General features: G+C 43.2%; 1 protein-coding gene across 2 annotated transcripts; it reads left to right on the forward strand.

Moving 5' to 3' along the window:
- The first annotated feature begins 5,533 nt into the window (after nt 1-5,533).
- Nucleotides 5,534-19,441, forward strand: BCL7C (BAF chromatin remodeling complex subunit BCL7C). Of its 2 annotated transcripts, none has more exons than XM_089480997.1 (6): nt 5,534-6,235; nt 10,159-10,237; nt 10,334-10,442; nt 12,277-12,438; nt 13,199-13,275; nt 14,555-19,441. In XM_089480997.1, the coding sequence occupies exons 1-6, from the start codon at nt 6,144-6,146 to the stop codon at nt 14,705-14,707; spliced, it is 672 nt and encodes a 223-aa protein (XP_089337123.1). In that variant the 5' UTR covers nt 5,534-6,143; the 3' UTR covers nt 14,708-19,441. The 2 variants fall into 2 exon arrangements, with proteins under 2 accessions (XP_089337123.1, XP_089337124.1); XM_089480998.1 differs by having other exon boundaries at nt 6,172-6,249.
- Nucleotides 19,442-19,728: the final 287 nt, after the last annotated feature.

The raw sequence follows: 19,728 nt of genomic DNA on the forward strand, positions 1-19,728 counted from the left end.
TAGTCTTCTTCTGACTTCTTGACTGTGGTCTCCATTCTGTTTAACGTCTGATTCTACGTACAGGAACTCTTTTACTATTTCAGTTTCCTCATTGTCTAGGTTGAATTTATGTATTTCTTCTATGATCATTATTTTTGTTTTCTTTATGTTCAGCATTAGGCCTGTTTTTGCATTTTCAACTTTGACCTTCTTTAGTACTTGTTCCAAGGCTGTGATGTTTTCTGCTAGTACTATGGTGGTTTCTGCATATTTTAGATTGTTTATGTTCCTTCCTTCTAGCTTCACTCCTCCTTCTCAGTCTAACCCAGGGGTAGGCAACCTTTTTGAGCCGGGGGCCGGGTTGCTGTCCCTCGGACAACTGGGGGGGGGGGGGCGAAGCCAAAAAACAAATAATTAAATAATAAAATAAATAAATAAATAAACCGGGACAAATGTAGGACAAAATTTTCAAATGAAGGACACTTTTTTTTAAAAAAAAATTGGAGGACACGCAAAAAAAATTGCTGATTTTTTAAAAAAATGTTAATATAAATGCATGTTTCTGAGGCTACTATAGACAATTGCCCCCCCTTGCCCGCCGCTTCTCCCCGCTTGCTCCCCTTGCCCGCCGCTTGCCCCCCCTTGTCCGCCTCCTCCTGATAGGTCAAAGGCCCTGGCGGCAATCAGCAGCAGGACCGGGCTGGGGCCGGTCCCAAGGCCTCGCCGGGCCGGATCTGGCTCACAGGCTGTAGGTTGCCTACCCTTGGTCTAACCTTTCTTATGATGTTTTCTGCATATGTTGAACAAACAGGGTGATAAAATGCAGTCTTGCCTGACCCCTTTGCCAATTGGGAACCATTCTTTTTCTCCGAATTCTAACAGTAGCCTCTTGTCATGAATACACATTTCTCTTCAGGTCTATCAGATGTGGTGGCACCCCAAAGACCTTACGAGCCATCCATAGCTTTTCATGATCTATGCAGTCAAATGCTTTGCTGTAGTCCATAAAGCACTTGTTGATTTTCCCTTGGAATTCCTTGGTGAACTCCTTTAGCCATCATGGTAAGGAATACTGGGAACTACAGCCAAAAATCTGAATGGCCACATACTTATCGTACCTGCTCTAAAGAATAAATGCATAGTTGTCCCCTATCTTTTAGTGGTTTTAGGGCTGGACACTGCCAACCCTACCATTAGGCAAAGATTTTAAGAGTCCTGAAAGGACAGTATGTGGTTAATTATTTGATTTGTAACTAATACATTTTTACTACCAGGAAAATGCAGAGGGATTTTCTATCTCATGTGTCAAAATAACTTGGGCTGGTGTTGCGGAGGAAAAATCAGCAAACGTGGGCACACAAGCGTTCTTGGTTACAAAGTTCAGGAGGTAATAAGTTCAACTCAGGAGCTAGTAAAGTTCAGCAGCTCAAATTCAAGTACAATGAAAGACTTGCTGCTGCCACTTCCTCTCCCTCTTGTGGCCACAGCAGTTTGACAGTTTAGGAGCTGGAGGGAATAAATCCATTACTCAGGAACAATACTATCCAGCAAATAAAGGATAATCCCATGCCCTCCAACATTTCACAGATGAAAATTGGAACATGTATGGTCAAGCAACATCAGAGTGTGTTCAAGATGGCAAAAGTGTTTAATGAAGGGGGAAAAAGAAGAAAATTGGTTGAAAATGAAAACAGAACTGATATCCTATCATTTCTGGGTTTTGGCATAGCAGTGGAGTGTGAGGTTATGGCAGGGTGAAAAATGGCCCAGATACAGTTGCTCATTCATGTAATGTGACGAATGTCAATAGCTTTCCAGTTGTCACAGAACTCTTTATCAGAAATGCTGGTATAAATAAATAATACAATTAAAATCACAAATTGTGATTTTTAATTATTTATTTGTATCTGTAGTTTGATGAGGTACATACAAATTTTCTGCTTAAGAACCCTAGTGTGCTCCCTTGTGGCTCCCAATGTACACCAAGAAAACTGACAGATAATTAAAATAGGATATTTGGGGAATTATAGTTCAGGGGGGTGCATTAGTGCTCTTGAGCAGAGAATTTTAAGTACCTCACCAAAGTAAAAATCCCAGGATTTTATAGAAGGGAGCGATGGGAGTCAAAGTGCTATCAAATTGCTATGACTGTGGTAGAGCAGTGCCTTTCAGGCTACTTGATGTGGGAGACAGGCATTTCCACTCTAATTCTCCAGGGGACCAGTACAAGATCTGTGCCCAGTGACTACAACTGTCTCTTTCTTTCCTAGAAACTTGTCAGAGATCAGTAGCTGATGGCTTGGACCAACATTTTGCGCTGCTGTAGGTGCACTCTCAGTGAGGAGGAAAAGTGTTAAAGTATCAGTTTATGACAATCTTCTTCCCCTTGTAGGCATAGTCCTATACCCTCCAACTGTCCCAGTTTGGCAGGAACAATTCCGATTAAGCCTCTCCTGTCCCAGTTTCTCATTTGCTTTTAAAATGTCCAAGTTTCTCTCCCATTCTCCCACTTTTCCCCTTCTTCCCAGCTTAGTTGCTGCAAACTGAGTTCAAAATACAAAAATAGTTTAACAACACGGAGGGGAGGGCAAGGCTGAACTGTCCTTTTCCCAGTTGGATCAGGCTAAACAAACTGCTGTAGCTTCTCCTTGCTTGTGCGTTCTTTTCTCATTAAAACGTTTGCCCTCTTGACCACATATTGATGTCGCTTGGCCACATATGTCCCAGTCTTCATCTGTGAAATGGTGGAAGGTATACATAAGCCTGGCTGTAAATGCTAGTAATCAGTTCATTGTTTTGGACTGAAAAAGAAAAGAAAAGAAATCAGAGCTGGGGGAAAACATTACTTTTTGAACTACATTTCCCATTGGCCATGCTGGCTGGGGATTCTGAGACTTGTACAGTAGGCCCTTGGTATCCGCAGGGGCTTAGTTCCAGGACCCCCTGTGGATATCAAAATCCATGCAAGTTCAAATCTCATTATATACAGTGGCACAGTAAAATGGTGTCACTTCAATAAAACAGCAAAATCAAGGTTTGCCATTTGGAATGTATATATTTTTGGAATATTTTCAAGTCATGGGTGCTTGATAAAGAATACGTGAATATGGAAGGCCAACTGTAATCCAAAGTGGAACTCTTTCAAGCTTTCCTTAGACAAAGCACATGGCTGGTGTGTCTGACCTCCACTGTGCAGAGTCCAGGAATGAGTCTGGTTGTGATAAGGAAAACAAAACAAAACATCCCAAAATGGCAATATTCACTTTACACCCAACATACAGCATTGCTTAGTGGTTTGAGTGTTGGATTAGGACTCTGGACACCAGGGCTCGAGTCCTGGCACAGCCATGAAACCCACTGGGTGACCTTGGCCAAGTCACATGCTCTCAACCTCAGGGAAAGGCAATGGCAAACCTCATCAGAAATATTTTTTGTGGGTTTTTCAGGCTATGTGGCCGTGTTCTGGAAGAGTTTATTCCTGATCTTTCACCAGCATCTGAGGCTTTCACCAGCATCTGAGATTCTGAAGATGCCAGCCACAGATGCTGGCAAGACATCAGGAATAAACTCCTCCAAAACACAGCCACATAGCCCGAAAAACCCACCAAAAGCTATGGATGCCAGGTGTGAAAACCTTCAACTTCACACTCATCTGAAATATTGCCAAGAAACACTTATAATAGGTTCGCCTTAGGGTTTCCATAAGTCAGAAGTGACTTGAAGGCACACAATAATAACAACAACCCAAAATACCCAGCATTCTCATGAATGCCCCCTCTTCCTGAGACTTCCTGTAATCTCAAATCCTTCCTGCCCCCCAAACACATGACTCTTTCAAATCTTGACTCACAGCGATTGCTTCCGCCATAACCCCCCCCCCCCCCCACAAAGCTCGATCAGGCTGAGAGGATGGTGACCCCAGCTAATGCCAAGTCTGACTCATTTTCCCGATGCGGGAACATGGCCTGAGCTGCTCAGTTCCAATCCCCCGGAAAGCTGCTTTCAAAGATTACAATGGACCTGTCTCACCACCAGCTTTGCAAAAGGGGATGTGTGGGGGAAGATGTTTTGGGAGAAGGGAAGTTGAGAGCCAAACAAGCCTTTAATTGTAAAACATAAATATTAAAGATGCTGGAAAAATGCTACAAAGTTGTACCTCCTCCCCGAAGATAAATTCTCCTGAGCTTGTGCAGAGTGCATTTCTCTCATCACTGAACAACAAAGGCATGTCCCTGTCCCACATTACAATTGGCCCTCTGTATCCAGGGATTCTTTATCCAGGGATTCAAGCATCCACAGCTTGAAAATATTCAAAAAATAGTGTCGATTCCAAATAGCAAACCTTGATTTTGCCATTTTATATAAAGGACACTATTTTACTATGCCATTGTATTTAATGGGACTTGAGCATCCCGGGATTTTGGGATTCACTGGGGGTCCTGGATTCATGAAGGGGGATATGAACCATGAAGGTCATTCACACTACAAAATTATAGCACTATGATTCCACTTTAACAGCCAGGATTCCATTCTATGGAACAATAGGACCGGCAATTTAAAACCAATAGAAAAAAATCATAGAAATCATAGAATATGGAAGAGACCGCAAGGGCCATCCAGTCCAACCCCCTGCCATGCAGGAAATCCAGATCAAAGCATCCCCGACAGATGGCCATAAAATCAATGATAAGATATAACAAAATGATCAAATCTAATCCAAACTCATTGGTAACACCGAGAAATCCTTGACACATTGGTGTCAAAAGGTAATCAGCTTTCCTGAATGAGATGGCAACTGCTAAGCAAAAATGAGGCCGAATTAAAATGCATTCTGACACTGCTGAGGGGTTGGACTAAATGACCCTTGGGACATCTTCGAACTCTTTGATTCTATGAATAATGCAAATAAAATAATAAATAAATTATTTTTCCTTTATCCCACAGTGAGTTTTCCCTCTTAAAACCTGCAGCTCTACTATAAATACAAGTAATCAGTATTGCGTGGTGTAGAGTCCGTGTGGCATAGTGGTTTGACTGTTGGACTGTGCCTCTGGAGACCGGGCTTCGATTCCCTGCTTGGCCATGAAACCCAACGGGTAACCTTGGCCAAGTCACACTCTCTCAGCCTCAGGGGAAGGCAATGACAAACCCCCTCTGAACAAATCTTGCCAAGAAAACACCAGGAGAGGTTCGCTTTAGAGTCGCCTTAGATCTGAAACGACTTGAAGGCACACAACAACATACTGGTGTGTAGTGGTTTGAGCATTGGGCTGACTCTGGAGACCAGAGTTTGAATCCCTGCTCAGCCATGTGATCTTGGGCAAGTCACATTCTCTCAGCCTCAGAGGATGAGAATGGCAAATTCCTCTGAAGAAACTTGCCAAGAAAACCCTGTGCTAGGGTCTCCATAAATCAGAAACGACTTGAAAGCACGCAACAACAGCATTGTCTCTTAGCCTAAAAGAGAGTGTTGTGACATCCACAGCTTTGTTTGTGTTTATCTATGTTTCTTTTCCCCTTTTCTACAATTTTCACCTGCAGGATAGAATCTTACAAACATTCAATTGACATTTCTAGCTTCTCCTAGTCACCAGAGGGCGCTCCTTTGGTTACAAATCTCTATGAGAAAGAAAGAAAAAAACCTTCAGAAAGAACTATATTATTTTCTTCCGATGGTGAACCGCCTTTTTTCCGTTCTCTATTTTTTCCCCCTTCCCCTTTCCTTTTTGGCAGAGGGAGGACAGGAAAAGAAGACAAAGAGGAGGAAGTGCAGGGCTGCAGAACCTCCAGAGGGAGAGAGATGCAGAGGGGAAGACTTGAATAAAAAGAAGAAGAGAGTGAGAAAGAGAGAAAAGGAGAAATTATTGACACATCATTGACAGAGGAAGACCGCTTGATGGAGAAGCAGGCATGGACGCAAGGGTGGCTAGACAGGATAGCCGAGTGACGCACATGTTTCCACCACTGCAATTGTTGTGCTGAGCAAAAACAGGCAGAGGTAGAGCAGAAAGAAAGAAAGAAAGAAAAAGTAAGCAAAGAGTGAAATGGGATAAACAGAACCAACGAGCATCAGCAAAAGGTGGTGATCCGGGTTTCCAAAAACACTGCTTATCTTCCCCATCCATCTCAACGCGACGTGTGCAACTCTCCAAAGTTGGACCCCGATGTCGGGACGGGCAGTTCGAGCTGAGACACGAAGCCGGGCGAAAGATGACATCAAGAAAGTGATGGCAGCCATCGAACATGTCCGCAGATGGTGAGGCCCACCAGGCTAGTGGAAATGATGGTGATGATAACTGTCAGTAGTGGTCCAAGCCACTTTGGCAGATGTGTGAACTATTGACTGGGGGTTATTCAGATGGTGTAATTAATTCTGGTAGGACATGAGTTGAATCTGTGTTGTTCACATGAATTTTCAATGCATCTGATTAGGTTTGGGGGTCAGCTGTCAACCCCCCCATAAAACCCAGGATAATTGAATTTGTTTTTTTCCTGAGTTTTCCTGAAAGATTTGCATGATTGGCGGTGCAAATAACTGATGCTGATGGACCTGGGATAAACTGGGATAAAACTCTGCACGTCTTGAACATGTTTCAAATACATCCCCATCGTTGACCCCAGTTTTATTTGCAGAACTGACATGTGTGGGCAACAGAACTTGCAGAGATGGGCAGAGATACGGTTCTGATATAAAAAATAGTGTGAACAACAAATTGGGAATGTGTGAGTGAGATTATTCACATAGTCGCATTGCAAAACTAAACGTGTGAATAACCCCCTGGACAAATCTAGCCATTTTTTGATGGGTTGTGAGGTTGTTGTAATGTGGGTCTGTGTGGGAAGGTGACTTTTTGATTTCAGAGAGGCTTGGCAACCATATTCTCTCTCTCTGTTTATATGTACATATGTGGGCCTCTAAACCAAGCTTGTGGGGCACATGATCAATTCAATGTGGTTTTGCAATTGTTTGCCACATCCAGTTTGGAATGGGCCACATCAAATTTTAATTTGTATTTTTCCAGAGACTGGTCAGAGTTTAGAAAAGTTGTTTTTTAAATTATACCTCCCAGAACCATCATTCCACCATGGGCATGCTGGCGTGTGTGTGTGTGTGTGTGTGTGTGTGTGTGTGTGTGTGTGTGTTTTGTAGGGGGGAGTTCTAGGAGCTGTAGTCCCCCTAAAAAGTAACTTTTTCAAGCTTTGTATTAAATGACTATGACTAAACTGCAGTGGGGGAAGCTATTTGCTAAGGCTACATTATTCTTGCGCCGGTCTGTAAGGAGAGGCAGGTTGAGATTGTGCCTGGATTAGTGTTTCAATGTCTGTTATATCTTGAACTGTTGGGGAAACTTTGTGCTACATGATTTGCCTGTTTTACCCCAAAGCACAGGTGGAAAGCCATAGGTAAGAGGGAATAGGAATGCTTTTCCTTTTGGGGTAGGTGGGTGTAACTTTACATTTGGAAGCCAGAATGGTTTAGTGTTTTGAGTGTTTTACTACAACTCTGGGCACGACTGCCCACTTGGTTATGGAAACCCACAGGGTAACCATGGGCAAATCACACTCTGTTGCCACCAGGCTTTACATATAACAAAACCCATCTTTAGTGCATGTTGTTGTTGTTGTTGTGTGCCTTCAAGTCATTTCTGACTTATGGCGACTATTACTAGATTTTCTCGGCAAGATTTGTTCAGAGGAGGTTTGCCATTGCCTTCCCCTGAGGCTGAGAGTGTGTGACTTGCCCAAGGTCGCCCAGTGGGTTTCACGACTGAGTGGGGAATTGTATCCTGGTCTCCAGTGTTGTAGTAAAACACTCAGACCACTACGTCACGTTGGCACAGGCATATGCAGTTCCACAATTGCATTTTCTGCCTACCACAACTTGATCCAGCTCACACATGCACAGTGGATTTGATGGTGTGGGGGGTTAATGCTCTTGAGTTAAGGGGCTGTGGAGGAATCTGACTCTAGCAGTAGAAAGTTAAAATGGCAACTTAAGAACTTGCTAGGGCTAGGTGGCATTTATTGTTGGTTTTGCCTTTCTAGCTAGAAGACTGTGGTAGTAGAAGGAAAGAAGGAGAACAGGACCCAAGGCCTGTGTGTGTTCAGCTGGGGACTTTCCCCATCCTTTCTAGTGGTGATAGCATATATGTGCAGGACTACCATGTTTCCAGATTGTCTTAAAAAAACAATAATAATGGAAAATGAGTGGAACAAATGAGAAAGTCAAGATGCCTCTTTCAAGCCACAAAGTGTTTATGTGGAGTTTAATGTCTGTCAGAGTTAGAAGTGGCATACCTTCCAAAATTTCATAGATACAAATTGGGACACATGTGGTCAAGCAACATCAGATTGTAGTCAGGAGGGCAAAAGTTATTACTGAGGAAGGACAGACAAGTTAGGGGAGACTGCAGAAGTTTGCTTTTGCCTGGACCTACTAGGAAGGGCCTTTCGTCCTTTCCTCTTCTTCCTGCTGAGTGAACTGCTTGCAAACTTAGTTTGCAAATTCTGTTTACAGGAGTTGAAGTAAAGTGAGGACAAAGAGGGAAAGTAGGAGGAGAAAATGGGTCATTTTAAAAGCATCTGAAAAAGGAGTACAGAAGAGAAATCAAGACTGTTGGAGGATTTGAAATGGATAAACTTGTCTGAACAAGTTTCTGTAGCTTTTATGTGTGTATGTGCCTTCAAGTCGCCTGTTGACATATGGGACCCCTTGAATTTCATAGGGTTTTCTTAGGCAAGGAATCCTCAGAGGTGGTTTTGCCAGTTCCTTCCTCTGAAAGCCTACAGCACCTGGCATTTGTTAGTGGCCTCCTATCCAAGTACTAGCCAGGGCTGAGCCGCCTTAGTTTTCAAGACCAGACAGGATCTGGTGCCGGTATACATTTAAAAACGTGCACCTTCTCTGAAAACAACCCCCCCCCCCCCCATACACACAAAGTTTGAATATACTCCTTTGCTCTTTTACACTTACCTTGTAAGGTGCCTTGGGTCCTATGCCAGTAGAAAGGCAGAGTGAAGACAAAATAAAATAGAATCCCTGCTAGGTTCATAGAGGTAGAGTAGCCAAAGACAACTCTCCATTACCACACTCTGTTGGGATCATTTAACCGCAATAAGAGAAAAAGCAGTATTTGAAAATCCTGACTTGGAACATATAACTTCATTATTAAGTCAGCTATACTGGTTTTTGTTTGTTTCTGGGCTCGGTTCAAAGAGCTGGCCGTAATCCTGAAGGCCCCAAACAGTCTGAGATCATGAAAGGCTAAAGGCTATCTCTTTCTGCACAAGCCTGCTTGAGCATTCTGTTCAAAATCAGGGCCTGATGTTCAAAGAATGGGGACAACCATCCCTTGATGTTCAGGCACTGGTGTGTGTGGCTTGTGTACCTTCAAATTGTTTCTGATTTATGGTAGCCCTAAGGCAAACCCATCACGGCTTTTTTTTTTTTTTTGCAAGATCTGTTCAGAAGAGGTTTGTCATGGCCTTGTCCTGAGGCTGAGAGAGTGTGATTTGCCCAAGGTCAACCAGTTGAGAATTGAACCCTAGTCTCCAGAGACATAGTCCGATGCCCAAACTACTCCAATGGAAGTGCCAAAGGTATATGGCGGAATTACCAGCAGGGTTGAGGAAATATCTATGTACTGTATTCAGGAGGTATAGACAGACAAAGAGCAACCCTGACAGGAGGAGTAGCTATGGGATAGGAGGCAAAATGAGGGCATTGCCCATTCCAAATAAGAATTATTTCTCCCCTAAAGCAATTTTCCTTCAGTACCAAATTTCTAGCATTGCAGTAATTATATGGGTGAGAGCCAGGCTATATGACAGACTGTGGCTGCATCCTCACTGCAGTAGTAATGCAGTTTGACACTGAACTGTCATGGCTCAGTCCTATGGAATCCTGGGAGCTGCAGTTTTGTGAGACATTAAGCCTTCTCTGTTAAAGAGCTCTGGTGCCACAACAAACTACAAATCCCAGGATTTCATAGCACTGAGCCATGACACTTAAGGCAGTGTCAAACTGCATTTATTCTGCAGTGAAGATGCAGCCTGTTTCTCTTTCATCCTCTTCCATCCACAGTAAATTCATGGGAGTTTACTAGATGTTAAGTAAGTAGTGGGGCTCACATGACAAGTCCCTGGCTTGTATATATATATTTTTTCTCTGTTTCCTAGGGAAAAACGGTGGGTGACGGTGGGAGACACATCTTTACGCATCTACAAGTGGGTACCCATTGTGGACCCGCGAGATGAGGTAAGGGGAGGAAATCTCTATGCTGTCCCTAATCTCCTTTTCTTTCCATTTCCAGCTTGTTTCCTCTTTCTTATTTCTTTCTTCTCTTCTCAACAGGAAAAAAGGAGGCTAGCAGGCAGCAATGAGCAACAGAGGGCGAAAGAGAGAAGATCCCAGGTGCCCAGCCCTCGGAGCAATCCTGCCCTGCTCATGTTGGATCTCAATGGTAATTTTAAAATAAATAAATTATTGAGTGAAAGGACTCAGATACAACAGTTATTTACATACTCATGCATACATGCATATCATCAATATTTCTGTTCATTATTTCTAAATACATTACCGGTATATAAAATCTTGTTCTTCATAACCGTCTATTCTTATTCCATCTTTCATCTTGTGTCTTTTGCATTTCTTTATCTTCATTTCACATGCTTCTCTTCATTTCACTTGCTTTCTTCTTGTTCCGCTTCTCCACGTTTTCTCCCTATCCTTCCTTCCTTTTCTTTGTTATCCTTCTCTAATTAAATCTCCCTGTTCTTACATTTCGATCATTCTATCCTATCATTTCTTCATATCCTCATAACACATTCACGCTCAGTGCTACATGTTGGTTGACGGGGAACATGAAAGGAGAAGCACACCCCACCAATCAGGTCAGATAGGTTCCATCTCATGTGATAGCCCAAGCCCTGCCCACCTTAAAATAATCCTAGGGACTAGCCACTTAATTTTGGGCTTGATTATAGCTCTTTTAGAATGAGTTAACAAGTAATACAATTGCCTGTAACAAGTGGGTGTAACAAAGAGGTCACTCAGATATTTTTTTTTAGCACGATGATGCAAATAATCTCACGCATGCATTCCAGGTTTGTTATTCACACTATGGAACAGCATCAGTGCATATCTCTGCAAGTTCAGTGGCTTACACATGCAAGCATTTGAATAAAGATCTAGTTGACAATGCAAATGCATTTAGAACACTTTCAAGGCATACACCATTTTATCCCAGGACTATTTGGGTCTATTTGCATTAGTTATTCAAACAACCAATGATGTAGATCTTTCTTAAAAACTCAGGGGAAAAACTGATATTATCCTGGATTAAGTGCTTTTTTGGGCAGCCCTCAAAACAACTTAATCGGGTACATTCAGGATGCATGTGAACAATTCAACCCCAAATTCATCCTGGATTATTTTCACAGTGTGACTAACTCCTAAACTCCATTTCAAAAGACATCTTAACAAGTAGGACCAAACTTTATTGGCGTTACAAAGAACTTTTTCCAGTTGTTTTTAAAACCTGCTTTTAAATGGCATTGCAGGTATACCTCAGTTAACAAGTAGTCTGAAGTATCTTTTTCACACTACACAGTTATAGCACTGTGGTTCCACTTTAACTGCCATGGTTCCTTCCTGTGGGACCCTGGGGTTTGTAGTTTAGGGCGGTACTAGAGCTCTCTGCTTGAGAATTCTAAATACCCTTCCCTCATTGTAAATCCCAGGATTCTACAGGACAAAACCACAGCAGTTAAAGTGGAATTATAACTGTGTAGTGTGGAAAGGCTCCTAGCAACCCATGATGTCACTAGAGGGTGTGGGGGATGCAGTCCACACTGGGTGACACCCTAGAAGAGGGGTGTCACCTGGTCGGGTCATCCTCCCGCTGTGGGGTGAGAAGGGGCAAGGGTGCCATTGCAGCTTCACCATGGTGGCGGCTTTCTCCTGAGGAAGAGGCCACTGCCACAGCAAAGGAAAAGAGTGAGCATGCCCCTTCCAGCTTTGCTGCAGTGTGACTTCCTCCTCAAGAGGAGGCTGCTGCCATGGTGAAGGAGAAGGGCACATACAACCTTTTGGTCACTGCTGCCACCCCTGGCAGCCACCTCTGCAATGGGTGACACCACGGTTAGGGATGCTACTGCTAGCAACCTGACATATTAGTGCAGAACCATTTCCGCTGGGATGACTAATTTGCCCTGTGAAGAAGTACTGCCTTTGGTCCATCCACACAGCTGCTTATTCTTGACAGCCTCTAATGGTTACATTTTTGCTTTTCCCAGATGAGAACAGCAATCAGAGCTCTATTTCTGAAACTTCCTTGCTGAAAGGTGGAGACACCAGTCCCAGCCCTACTCCAGATCGCAGCCAGACTGTCACTCCTACACCTTTGGGGGAGCTAAAGGCCGAGGATTCACAGCCTCCTCTGTTGGGACAGGAAGGAGGTAGGTTCAGCCAAGGGGAGAGCTGAAGGACATAGGAGTGTGGACCCCACCGATGGATCTATATGGCTTGGATACAGGCTATCTGAAGGATGATATTATCCTGCACAAGTTCTAGGTTCTTCAAGGGAGGCCCTTGTCTCAGTCCCACCATTTGGTGGGGGAAAGTGAGAGGGCCTTTTCAGTGGTTGTCCCCACGCTTTGAAACATCCTTCCTAGCGAGGCTAGAATGGCTCACTCCTAGCTCTCCTTCCACTTTTCTTTTCCCAGAGACTTTTAGGAACCAATTCCAATAGACTTTTAATGGAATGCATGTCTTGTTCATTTTTATCTTCTCGTCTCTTAATAAATTTTTAACTGTATTAATTCTACAGCTTGTTTATAGATTGCCTTTTAAAATAACGTATTTTACTGATGTCTTTGTTTGCATTTTGATCTATATTTATGTTGTTGTTGTTGTTGTTGTGTGCCTTCAAGTTGTTTCTGACTTATGGTGACCTTAAGGGGACCCTCTAATGAGGTTTTCTTGGCAAGATTTGTTCAGAAGGGGTTTGCCATTGCCTTCCCCTGAGGCTGAGAGCATATGACTTGCCCAAGGTTACTCAGTGAGTTTCATGGCTGAGCTGGGAATCAAACCTTGGTCTCCAGAGTCGTAGTCCAATGCCAATAACAATTAGTGACAGCTGCTAGACTGGGAAATGATGGTGATGATGATGATGATTCTGTGTAGTTTGATCTCTTAGTTTTTTTCTTCTGGTTGTAGATTCTGGGGTGCTGCTTCTAGAGGGAAGAGATGAGCCTCCCATGCTTACCAAAGAAGAGCCAGATCCCAAGACCGAGGTGAGTCTACTTTAGAGTCGTCACAAGGGGGGGAGGGGTTCAGGGGCTGAGGGCCGCACCATGTGACACCCTGGGGGTGATACTATTGCTCCCCAAACGTATACCTTTGGGCAAAAATGGGCAGTGTCCATTAAAAATGCTGGAGCTCAGTGGAAGAGATGGTGGGAGTGAGGTGAGGCTTAGTGGTAGGAAAAAGGAGAAGCCTCAGGTTAAACAAAGAAACAAACAAACAATATTTTTTAAAAACTCATCACATTTTACCTTATTTTCACTTTAACAACATGAAACTATGCACATGTAAATACTTTTAGGCTGTGTGTATGATATTGTAATGTAAAGGTATAATTTTAATTTTGCTAGTTGTTTATGTCACAATTCTCTCTCTCTGGCTTTTCTTTGCGAACGAAGATTCAGGAAGGACTCATCCCGCGTTTTCTACAAGCGCGTTGATGACTAAAAAAGCCAATCTGAGATAAACAAGTCCGGTTGCAGAAAGCACAGCAGAAAGTCTCCTTGGGTGGTGTTTATTGCCATTACATTCAGTGATATGTGGGAATTATGATTTATGAGTAACATAGTACAAAAAACATTACTAAGGGTTCTGTATGGTGTGGTATGAGAGGAGGTCAAGGGGTGTGTGTGATTCCATGACTTACCAAACTGGGTAACGCCAACCATAGTGACACCTTTGATCAACTGGTATAGAAAAGTGGATGGGTTGTGCTGTTATGATCTGGTCCATCCAAGGCTCAGTCATATCAGTTGATCATTTTCACTAGAGCTTTTTTGAGGGTGAGCCCGCTACAGTTTAGCAGCAAAAGTGTGTTCCACAGACAGTTTTCCAGCTGATTTTTGGGTTGATTTTTTAAAAAATAATTAATGAGGATTTGCGGTAAGGTTGCCAGAGTGAAAACTGGAAGGGGTGAGAGAGAAGAAAAAGGGCCCCTACATTTTCCCACTAGGATTGCCAGAGTGAAAACTGGAGAGGGTTCCTGTACTTTTATTGGTTGTATAGAAGAGGAAATTTTAACAGATGTTCCTTGTTACCTGTTTGTGTAATTGTCTTTTTACACAGCTATTCAAGGGATAAAAAGCACTGTCCAGTTTTTATTCTGGCAACTCCAGAGGTGATGAGGTTCTGGGATGCCAAGAGCCTTGCTGGACACCCCTCCAATGTTGTTTATAGCTTGTGGGCCACATAAATCCCACATCTGGGGTGTGGGATTTTTCCATCCTTCTTCTAGAGGATGTTTCCATCTTTCTTTCTCTTATCTTCAAGGTGAAGGAGACTGCCAGCCCTTCGGAGCCTGTGAAGGCCTTTGATGACCCCACACCTGAAGCGGAAGAGGTGCTGCCCTTAGGGGCTCCTCCACTGAAACGTATCCGCACGGAGGCACAAGATTCAGAGTCTAGTCAGCCCTCAGAGGCTTAAGCTCAAGCCAGTTTCTGCCTTCCCCATTTATTTTGGTTGGGTGTGTAGGGGAAACCTAGATTGAAGAACATCTATTAACATCTTATCAGCTAAAATATGGTACCAGCAGCCAAAGTACCGGCTCTTGTTTTATTCCCCTATCCAGATTCTCACCATAGGGCTATGCCTGCTGCCCCTTGGTGGAAGCATCATGCAAATATGTGAATAAACATGGTAGCATCCTTGGATGCCTAGGGGGGCATGTTTGTTTACAAGCAGCAGCCATTTCTTTGACACTGTGCATTGATGATCTGCAGTATTAAAAGGAGACATGTTGGTGGGGAGTGAAGCACATGAAACAGACAAATGTGAGGAGAAGAGAGGAACAGGCTGAGCGGCTTGAGAGGTTTGCCTTGTCTTAGATGCCTTGTAACTTTTGTGGAAATGAGAATTATACTGAATGGGAGAAGCAAGAGCACAGTTGCTGGAAGAAAGGGATACTTTAAAATTACTTGCCAGTAAAGTCTAAAAGGTGGCCAAGTTCTGTGTTCCAGTCTAGATCTGCGAACTGCACATACTGGTTTTAAAGGCAAGGTAGCATATGAGCCTTCTCTTATTCCAATTTTGAAATCAGGACAAAATAAAATAAAATAAAATAAAACAACCCCCCCCCCCCCAACACACACACACACATTCTATGACTACAGCCAAACAGCAAAATTTAGTGTATTAGTTTTGCAAAATTAGTTTTACATGATTTTATTCTTGTTATGATTCAAAGGAGGGGAGAAGAATGTGGAGAGGGTTTTCAGATTTTCTCCAGAATTGTGAGAACTGGGAGCTTAGGAGCTCGATCCTTGCATCTCAGGGGTGCAAATCCCACTCTGCTTTGTAGGCATGAAAGATGTCTTGAGCCTTAATTAATTTGATTGTTGAGCATCAAGTCTACATTGAAGTTGTATATTCTTTTTCTCAAAACCCATTCCACTTTATGAATTGGGTTTGCTTTTTGGTTACTTTGTTGGAAAGAGAAAGGCACTCTTCACATGCTTAAAGTATTAGTTATACTATTGTAATTAGAGCTTGCTTCCTCATAATTGAAATGTTCTGGGGCTACGGTTCTAGCTTTAAGTAATCCCTGGCAAGGAACTTAGATGGCCTCAAGTTGTACACTTTCCCTCTAGGAGGGCAAGGAAGTCTTCACTGTAGAGATAAGTTGGGACAGACTTTGAAAAGGTGACTTTTTTGGCCTACAGATTACCCTCCAACTGTCTCAATTCAGCAAGGATACTACCAATTTAATCCTCTGTCTTTCTACTTCATCAGCTGCTTTTAAAATGTCCCAGCTTTTTTATCTTCCTGCTTTCCTCCTTTGTCCTCAGTTTAATTCTATTATTGCAAACTCAGTTCAAAGTGCAAAGGAAGTTTGCAGTCAGTTGACTCATGGATGGGGGAGAGAGGAAAGGAGAGGGCAAAGTCTTGCCCTTCCCATTAGGCTCAGGCAAAAGCAAATTGTTGCAGCTTTTTCTAGCATGTGTGTTTGCCCTCCTTAATAACTTTTTCCTGTTTTGACCATACTCAGATGTTGATTTGGCCACGTGTGCCCTAGCTTTCATCCTAGAGACGTTGGAGGGTATGCTGCAGCTCCCAGAATCCTCCAGATAACATTGGTATTGGGGATTTAGTTCATCCAGAAAACTAATTTTTCTAAGCTTTGACTTGGAGCTGGATGTTGGTGACTCACACGCCCTTAGTTGTACCCAATTTTAGCAGAGAGGTGTAGAATGAGGTAGGTTATCAGTTTGCTACCAAGAACCAGGAATCCTGGGTTCTTTTCACCATCCCCTGATGGTGACATTGATGAAAAGCAAGAGCCAAAAGTTCCTCTGACTATTCACAGAGGAACAATCTATCAGAGCTGGTGGCAGGGTGTAGAGAATTACTCTCCCTTGTGAATTCTGTGTTGTTAGAGATGCAAGTTTCTCATGGTAGAGTTGACTCTCCCAACAGCAAGCTCTGTCTGGGTATGTGATTATTCCCCAGTACCATGCCTTATGCAAAACAGATTGGAGGATCCAGATCCCAGCATATACAACTGGACTGGCAGAAGCAGAAGCCTTGGCCTCTTCTCCAGACCCAAGAAAATGCAGCACAGAAGGGCCTACTGAATATAGGGTGAGCTGAGGTACAGGCAGGGTTGGGGACAGCTGCATCTGCACTGCAGAAATGATCCAGTTTGACACCACTATAAATGCCACAACAACTCAAGGTTATGGAATTCTTGGAATTATAGTTTGCTGTGAGCTTTCTGACAGAGAAACCTAAATGTCTCACAACAGTACAATCCCCATGATTCCATAGCACTGAGCCATGGCAGGTAAAGTGGCATCAAACTGGATTATTCCTGCAGTGTGGATGCAGCCAAAGAGAGTTCTCTCCACACTCTCCTTTTTTACCACCCAAAGAAGCAGATCCTAGATTTAATATGATATCACTAACCTTCTTTTCAGTGACCTAAACTTTAGTATTGCTTTTCGTTCAGCTGCCCTATTCCTCTCCGCTCCCTGAGTCAAATAATACTTTCCAGCCATCTCTGGCAGCACAGCTAATAACCAAAATGGATATTGCTCTTTACAAGATGCTCATTTTCACAGGCTCACAGAATTCTGAAGTGCTCAAAAAGCAGTCCTTTGAAACCATTCCTTCTACCAAGATGGCTGAGAAGCACCAGTGGCTTGACCAGTGTAACCAACACTCCCATCAAATGTATTCAGCTGTGTTGGCCATGCAGCAAAATACAGAAATAATCCAAAATCCATAAAACAGCGATACCTTTGTTAGAACAACTAAAAAAGCACAAAATACAAGATACAAGCTTTTGAAGCTCCACTAGCTTCTTTGTCGGGCAAGGGTGTTAAAAATCATACAGAAGGAAAAATAATGATGTTAGAGCCACAGGCCTATATTTTATCTTAAGATCTTCTGTTGTCAGTTAAGATGGTTTAGAGAGGGATACCAATGCAGGTAAAGATCACTCCCTTTCTTTTGGTCATGTGGAAACAGAGCATAAAATCCAAGAAATCAAATTTTAACTCCCTTAGCAACTGATGAGTAACTCCAGTTGAGATCCAAGCTGTCCTGTGGAGGATACTGCCCTCTTTCTTAGGCAGAGAACATTGAATTTCTCAATTTCTCTGTACTGTTACATCTGGAAAAACTTTCAGATGCTGCAGGGGTTGTTGTTGTGTGTCTTCAAATCATTTCTGACTTAAAGCAAACCTATCACAGGGTTTTAATGGCAAGAAGGGGTTTGCTATTGCCTTCCTCTGAGGCTGAGAGAGTGTGACTTGCCCAACCTCACCCAGTGGGTTTCTGTGGCTGAGCAGGGATTTGAATCCTGGTCTTCAAAATCCTGGGGCACATCTACATTGTAGAAATAATGCAGTTTGATGCCACTTTAACTACAGTGGCTCCATCCTACAGGACCCTGGGATTTGTGGTTTTGTGAAGCATGAGCACTCTTTGGCAGAGAAGGCTGAATACTTTGTAAAACTACATATCCCAGGATTCCATAGGATGGAGCTATGGCACTTAAAGTGGTGCCAAATTGCATTACGACAACAGCATAGCTGCACGCCTACTCAATCTACACAGTCCAAGGATGTAGCTATGGAGGACAGGGAGCAAAATGTGAGTATTAGTCCCCTTCAAATAAGAATTCTGCCCTTGCAAATGAAATCTTACATCAGCCCCCAAATTTCTAGCATTTCAGAGGGTGAGACACTTGAAAATTGTTCTCATTTAGAATATTTGCATTACCTGCATTTCTTTCCGTGGTCACTTTGCCTTCCCCACTTTCTTTGCATGCCTGAACTGTATTTGCAAATGATCAACTGACGTTTTAAGTTACCGCAGTGCTAGAAATTTGAAGGAACATTTCATGTGGTGCAGAACTTTTATTTGGGGGCAATGCCCTGATTTTGTCCCCCTGTGGCAACACCCCTGGGATGGCCAAATGTTCTCAGCCCAGCTCTTTGAGCATGCGCTAAAGCCTTTTTCTTTATGTTCAGAACAGTGTGGTCTCAAGCCAGTCTGGTGTAGTGGTTTAAGCATCAGACTAACCGCATTGCACTCTTATAGTGCTGCTATTCCACTTTAACTGCTCTGGCTGCCTCCTGTTGCATGCAAACCTATTAGGTGACCATAAGCAAGTCACACTCTCTCAGCTTCAAGCAATGGCAAAAGCTCAGTCTGAACAAATCTTGCCAAGAAAACCCTATGATAGGTTTGCCTTAGGGTTGCCGTAAGTTGACCTGAAGGCACAGAACAACAACACAGCATGCTCCCAATGCTACAACGTTGACCTGGCCAGATATGCCGCATGTAGATTGACATGACAGGCCCACATTGCTGCCTGATGCATGGCACAAGCAAATCACAGCCTCGTTGTGAGCTTGCCTTGAGGAGAACGTCCAGCTGTGGACACAACCATCTTTATAAAATACACGGTATTTGCACAATTTCGCACACAGACACAATTTCCATGCAGAAGCTTTAGAGTCCACCATAGGCCCCAAAACTTTCATTCACTTTAGAGGACGTGTTTAGTAGCGGTAGCAGTGTGCTATTTTTGTTTTAGCAATTGTAGGCTAACGTTGATCTTTATACTCATTCGTTCTGTATGCAAAATGTTTATTTTTTGAGTTGACATTGTCATTTTCTTGGTCTATAAAGGATATCATTCCTCATGTAAAACCTTGCGTATGCGTCTGTTTATGTGGAGGAAGAAGGGAGAGCGAATGCTGCCTCAGAAGCCTCAGCCATGTTGGCCAATAAGCCTGGGATTCTGGGAGCTGGAGTCCAAAATGCTTTAAAGTCAGAGCACAGTTTTTTTTTTTGGGGGGGGGGACCACTGTCTTATACTGTATAGTGCTGCTGTTCCACTCTGGCTGCCTCCTGTTGCATTCTGGGGCTTGTAGTCCAGCGAGGGCCTAAGTAAGAGCTCTTTGGCTGAGAATTCTAAACGCCCTTTCCTTAAAACT

This window comes from Sceloporus occidentalis, unplaced genomic scaffold (assembly GCF_023333645.1).
Source record: "Sceloporus occidentalis isolate IW3139 unplaced genomic scaffold, rSceOcc1.0.p SCAF_14, whole genome shotgun sequence".
NCBI classification, from domain to species: domain Eukaryota; kingdom Metazoa; phylum Chordata; class Lepidosauria; order Squamata; family Phrynosomatidae; genus Sceloporus; species Sceloporus occidentalis.